A 6,935-nucleotide genomic window follows, 5' to 3' on the forward strand; every position below is an offset into this window, starting at 1 on the left:
AGAGCTGTTCCAAACAAAATTTCTTTTTGTTTTACACTTGTGTAAACAAAATGACAACTAAATCTGTCTATATGTTTATAACTCTACGATAAAACCATACATATAATATGATATAATTCAGTCTGATAAACTGCCGTTGACTCCTGTCACAGCGTAGGAAGCGGGACTTTACGATGCGTCACTCTTTACTTTGCTTATTTCTGCTTGCATAACAACATGGCGACTGCGACAGAGCAATGCTTTAATGATTCCCTTTCCTGATGTCCAAAGTGAGATCGATCTAATGTTAAAATCATAACAACAGAAATCCTTTGATCCATTTCTTATTAAAAAGGATGTATATGCTATTTTCAGCTTGACATGTTTTATTAACTACAAAATTAAAAAACAGAGTTGCTTGAAGTTTTTGCATAACATTCGTAGTTCTCTGATTGGTTCTAACTTGATGAAGCTGACCCCGTTAGTCCCGCCTTTAAAATCAAGCTACACCAGCACTTGACTAGACTGATACACAGTCCATACATCGTATCAGACTAGAAAATACTTGGTCAAAGATATTCTCCATCTAATCTGACGGTTTAGGTATTTGGCAAAAAGTGGGGCCATAATGTTCATCTTCAGAAGTGCAAAGCTGGCAGAGACGAATCCCAGAAGACTTGCAGCTGCAAGAAGCAGACTGGCTTTTAAGTGATGCCTCCACACAATCAGTTGGGTTTAGTACTGTATGTCACCCAGTAAAGTGCCAGGTCAACACTTTTCCTACTTAACCCAACGGGTGGAATGGATGAACTTAATATCTCCTGCAGACGTCAGTAATGCAAGGGATGCAGCTGTAACTGATCAAGACAACCTCCTAAGAAGAATTTCAGCCATTAGGTGTCAAACAGCCCATTCCAATAATAAACAATGGCTTTGGGACCGGTGGTCAATAGTGTTAATAGTAGTTGTTGGCGTGTTATTTGACTCTCTGGGTTGGAAGAGACGAATTATTTTTATTTCCAGGTGCGACTGGTTTCCAGCCATCATTGGGTGGAAAAATTGGCTGTTTGCTTAATAAAATAACTGCATAATTTTGTAAGACTGAAAGTGGCTATGGTAAAACATTCCAGGCATAAACACATCCTGAAATATGAATCTAAGAATACATTCAGAAATAGTTTTTTTTTATAAGGTCGGCAAAATATGTTCAAATATGTTCAACATTGATCTTGTAACGCTATAAGTGTTCATGGGAGAGACAGAGTGCAGGAAGAGACTGTCTGTGGAAAAAGTCTAGAGTTGGGAAGCAGAGAGGTGGCTGTTGTTCTCCTAACCCCCGACCTGAACAAGTGGAGAGAGGGAGTCAACCCCAATAATCGTCTCTGCAGACAACACATTTTTTCAGTCTGACCCAGTCTTGGTTTGTGGATGAGCCAAACCACAGAAGATCATCACAAAAGGTAGTTGATTGAGCAAACAGATGTAAAAGAGAGCAAGAAGATAAAAAGTATTTTTTTCTATTTGGGTTAAATTTAGGCCTGAAGCTGAGTGCACTTTATGCTTCATTTAACATTCACCATTTGAACCCCCAGGAGCTTTTCTGCTCCTTGCTGTGGTCAGGACGTGGAGTCTGACATAACTTTTTCTGCTTCATGAAGTCAATCATCAAATATTCAAATGAGATTTTTTGATTTTTTTTTTTTTTTTGCATTTTGAATATGCAGATGTTCAGCAAATGCCAATCTCAGCATCCAAAAAGAACATAAAATTTCTTTACCATAACTAAAAAATAAAGAAAGCTTTCTCTTTAGTCAAAAGTAGAAGAATAAAGCATAACAGCTTAAAATGGTTTTACTAGATTAAACAACTGTATGGAATGTGATACTTTAGACTTGATATCTGCCTAAACATTAAAAAGTTTGGTCTTTAAGAAAGGTCTGTGTGTCACAGAGAAAGATCAGAAAAAGGATTATTAACAGTGTTTTCTGTTAAGGAGATGTTCAGCAACGTCCTTTATGGTATTTCTTTAATGCTGACTAAGCAGTGCTCTTTTCCTTAACTTGCAGCTTTACTCATGTCCTGAAATTTTACTGCTAATAGGACATTAAACATAACATTCAGAGGGACTTCATTCTGCTGATGCAGAATGTCTGAAGCTGGTTTCAGGATTCATTTCTAAATATAATCATGTCAGATGTAATGGATAAAAAAATAGTCTAAAGTTATCGCAGAGATCTCTGCTGTGTTTCTTATTTAATAGATGCAAATGAAAGCAGATCAGTTTGAAATAAGATTATATTAAAATATTTTATTGGACACAAAATGTGTTAACCTGCTGCTAAACATGCTTATTTCTAATTAAATTAATCTACACAGAAGAAAAAAAAACTGCTAAACTCCAATCTCTCTGATTTAATATTGAAAGTGCTCCTGCTAAACCATCCTGTTGAGTTTTAATGTATCTGTGAGAAGTCTTATGTGCGTGTTTGCTTTCAACCTTGCGCTGGGCGGCTCGCAGGGCGTCCACTGTGCTGCGCAGCGTGTCCCTGTCTCTCTCTAGCGCAGCCCTCTCCCCCTCCAGGGTGGCGATGACTGTGGTCTGCATCCGGTGGAGCTCCGCTTGGCTCCGCAGGCGGCACAGCTCCTCCTCCATTGCCAGACCCTCCGACTGAAGGACCTGGAGGAACAACAGGGAGAGAATCACAAAGCTGCAGGACTGACCTACCTTTATAAGCAAGTTATTTCAGTTAGCACATCTTAGTTCCTGTTCTTGTATAAACAGCCCTAAATTTAATAAATCAATAAATAAAAACACAGAAAATTCCTCACTGTAGATTTATTGGTGAGAAAAACAAATACAACCTTTGAGATTATTCATTTTAAAAGCAGAACAATCATTAGAAGTCATCTCTTCATTAACATATGGCCAGGGGGGTGTTTGTTTTGGACAGATGAGACTGATTTTAAGCTAGAAACAAAGATCCAAGGTAGACACTGTGTTCTAAATAAAGGATTAAAATGTAAAGGACATAAAGACACTGCTAGGTATTTGAAAATGTTTGATGATGTTGGCTATTCCTCTTCCAAAAGGACCTGGGAAACTTAGGGCATGGTTTATAAGACGGTTTAACATGAGAAATGTTGCCATTTGATCTTTTAGCTGGATAGTATTTTAAAAATTTATTCCTAAAGTTGACACAGCAATGGTTTAACGGGCACAAAATCAATCTTCTTCCTCCAGACCTAAATCAGTATAAAACCTTTGAGTTGAGCTAAAGGAGAGCATGAGAGGAGCCAGGACTCTTCACAACCCAGAAAGATTGTGCAAAGAGGAATGATCAATGATCTCCCCATCTGTAAGCTTCAACCTTTTGAAATGTTAATCAAAGAGACCAAAAGGTGGCAGCAGGGATACCAACAATGATGTCACCAATGATTTTGTGTAAAAACGATTCTTAATACCATATTTTGCCCCCTTCTGAAAAAAATACCAAAATCAAATTAAACGCTATGTATGTATGTATGTATGTATGTATGTATGTATGTATGTATGTATGTATGTATGTATGTATGTATGTATGTATGTATGTATGTATGTATATAATATTATCCAACATCAGTAAGAGGGTTAATTACAATAAATGTTGCAGTGTCTGCAGCAGGTGAACTGATACTGAAACTACTCCACAAAAAGGATCATAGAATCAAATCTCCTTCGTTATATTTGTTATACTTTAATCTTCTAGTTTTATTTACAACATTAATGATTTTCCAGACAGTTTTTCATAAACTTCATTCTAATATACATAGATCCATGAACTCACTGACTGTTACTTTAAAGAATACAAAACCCACCTATTTACCTAAGCCCACCTTAGGTAAATAGCAAAGATTCTTGAGTAGTTTATAAAAATGGACTTCGGTTTGACAAGAAGTCCTGCATCAGCAATTTTAAACGTCACTTTGATCAACTAAGAAGTAAAGCAGTGATGCTCCAGCTACATTAATTTTACATTAGCACGAAAGCCCATAACTGCATAAATATTGATTTAATTTATCACTTTTTGGGCTGGAAATTTTTTCCCAATGAATAAATACACTCTGATTAAACAGCAGATGTTTCTGTGGGAGATTGAGCTACTGCAATAAAAGTTATGTATTTTAAAACTTTAGCAGGGATGCTGATATTCGTAGAGGGTGCTGTACTTATGAATTAGTGGGGAATACAACTTCAACAATTTTCCAGTTCTAATTTTCACTAATATTGTTTGGCCCTTGTTTTTACTACATAAAAGTTGTTTTCTTGTTTTTAGACATCTTATCGGCCCATAAACCAAAAAGACTTTGAAATTCTTTTAGTTTTTTTTTTTATTTATTTAGTGATTTAACTATTACTACCTACCTCTATATGCCTGCGAGCCTCTGCTAGATTCTCTCCGGCTTTCTTTAAACGCTGTAGTTCAGCCTCCACTAGAACCAGCTTCTGCTCGGCTTCCCATGTCTTCCTGCTTTGCTCCCCGAGCTTCGTACGCAAATCCTGAGCTGACTGCGCCTGGCGATCGGCCTCCTCCTGGATCTCCTGAAGTCGGCTTTTGAGGAGCTCCAAGCCAGATGAGGAACAGACATCGGGTTGTGTCTCTGAGGTGTCAGTCTTCTCTTCAGTTGGGTGCTTTATGGTCTCTGATTCAGTGTTTTCAACCTTTGGTTCTTTCTCCTGTTTCTCCAGTTCCATCTGTCCACCTTCAGCCTCCCCCCTCCTCTTGGTCTTGATCTTTTCATCACAGAATTCTCCTTTTCCCTCGTGAACACCAAAACCCTCTTCACCCACTCCTGCTTCCCGCCGCGTCCCTATGATTTCTCCCCTTTTCTCCCTTTCATCAATCAGCCTCACCCTTCCTTCCCCAACTCCCCTGCTGGTTTCAGAGCCCTGGACTCCTCTAACCACCTCTTCCTCCTCCTTTTCTCGGCCCAGCTTCTTTACACCTCCCTCCTTGCTCTTCTCTTGTAGGTGTTGTAGCTCCATCAGCAGCTCTTCCAGTCGCTGCTTCAGAGTGTCATTTTCATTCTTTAAGTTCTGAAACTTAAAAAACACAGTAGAAGAGAAATGTTAGAAGCACCTCAGAGCTTTCTGCCAATTGAAAGGTCATAGGGAGTATCATCAAATCCAGTTTTTGTTTATGAGCCCCATTCACAACACATGTCAGCACAAGGCACTATACAGAAACATTTCAACCAGATCATCCAGTCAGATTGGTCAGTGTTCTGTCCAAGGAAACCAAGTGGATCGAGTCATTGACTCTATAGGATACGCTTCCTCCTGTATGAGCATGTGGGGGCAGTAGACAGTTGCATGCCCTGAGGAATCGACTGCAACAATCCTTCACACCGAGTGTGTATACATCCTTTAACAGGAAGAAACTCCAACAGAACCAGGCTCAGTGTGAACGGCCTTGTGCTAAGGCAAACTGGGGGTCAAGGAGACAAAAATAGACGTACAAAAGGAACATAGAAGCACCGATCTATGAATACGTTCTAGGTTAGAAAAGGTAACGAGCAGACGAGCTCAAAGCCAGCTCTTGTGTCAAAAGGATAAGAGAGCATATACAGTTAGTCACAGTAAAATCTGAGCCTATGTTTAGAAGAAAAAGGGACTAAAATCTTAAAAACAGGCCAAAACTGCAGCATGTATAATTTAAGATGTTTATTACCACCTAGCAAATCTGCCCTCTCGGATGGTGTATCAACTAAACAGAGCACCAGGGTTAGCTAGATGTAGCTACTATGGTGAGAAAAAGCTGAGAGAATATAAAGCTAGAAGTTTAATTAACAGATACTGTAGAATTTAAAAGGAAACATAGAATGAAGCAGAATTGTGTAAATTGGTGTCTATGTCTTCCTGCAGTCTAAGGCTATAGCAGCATGACTATAGAGATAGCTAAGGATAACCTGAGCCACTATCTATAAGCTTTATTAAAAAAGGTGTGAAAGTGTGAAGCATAAGTTTGACAGGGAGTCTGCCACATGGACTAAAATCAGTAGTTTGTAGTTCAGGAAAGCAACCCTGAGAACTACTGCAAGTAAATCTGCAGTTTGAAACAAGGAATAATCAGATCTGTGTTATGAAATATGAGCTTAATAAAAAAAAGTTACTTACTATAAAATTAAACCCACTGATTTAACATATAAGTTGGTTTTAAAAAAAAGCACTATATTTACAGTTAACTCTATTTTTAAAAAAAAAAAGCATTGCAGTGCAGAAAATAGTAATAATAAAGACATGCTTTAAACGTCAAATGAAACATGATTCATTTGATTAATTTGACAGGTCCACCATCATCGATCCGCAAAGGCTGATGTGACTGCTGTAGAAATATTACATCTAATTACCATATTCATCTGTCATAGAAATGTAAACTGTAGTATTAATCACTTTTTCCAGCAATACTCCTATTAGATGAGTGATTTTCTCCTTCCTAGTGTTTGACACTAATGGTTAGTTTGTATTTGGGCCACAGATGCAGTTTTCATCACATTCACATCTGAAACCCAGCAATCAAGACGTGATTTAAATCTAGACTGACAGGTTTTTTTTCCAAGTGCTTTTTAAAAAATAAAGATACTGCTTTAACAGCTGATGATGAGCGAGTATGTTTGTGGGTTTTTTTTTTTTTTGTTTAACTTTGTCAATAAAAGCTCCAAGTCATCTTGATTGCTTACATTTGAATATATTGTGGTTCACCTCTCACACATCTATACAAGAATTGCTCAAATCTTTTAACACCTTTGAGTTACTGACATTATACACTCACCGGCCACTTTATTAGGTACACCTGTCCAACTGCTCGTTAACACTTAATTTCTAAGAAGCCAATCACATGGCGGCAACTCAGTGCATTTAGGCATGTAGACATGGTCAAGACAATCTCCTGCAGTTCAAACCGAGCATCAGTATGGGG

At 38.1% G+C, this 6,935-nt stretch overlaps 1 protein-coding gene across 1 annotated transcript in view; it reads right to left on the reverse strand.

The window, feature by feature from the left end:
- The window catches only part of LOC107090978 (girdin-like), a 72,641-nt gene that overhangs the window by 34,628 nt on the left and 31,078 nt on the right, over positions 1-6,935 (reverse strand). The window contains exons 14-15 of the mRNA XM_015384648.1: positions 4,382-5,059; positions 2,477-2,656 (exon numbers count right to left, since the gene is read on the reverse strand). Of these exons, the coding sequence (XP_015240134.1) occupies positions 2,477-2,656; positions 4,382-5,059 (858 nt within the window). The remainder of the gene's footprint in view (positions 1-2,476; positions 2,657-4,381; positions 5,060-6,935) is intronic.

Source organism: Cyprinodon variegatus, unplaced genomic scaffold (assembly GCF_000732505.1).
Source record: "Cyprinodon variegatus isolate N-32 unplaced genomic scaffold, C_variegatus-1.0 Scaffold319, whole genome shotgun sequence".
In the NCBI taxonomy this organism is placed as follows: Eukaryota; Metazoa; Chordata; class Actinopteri; order Cyprinodontiformes; family Cyprinodontidae; genus Cyprinodon; species Cyprinodon variegatus.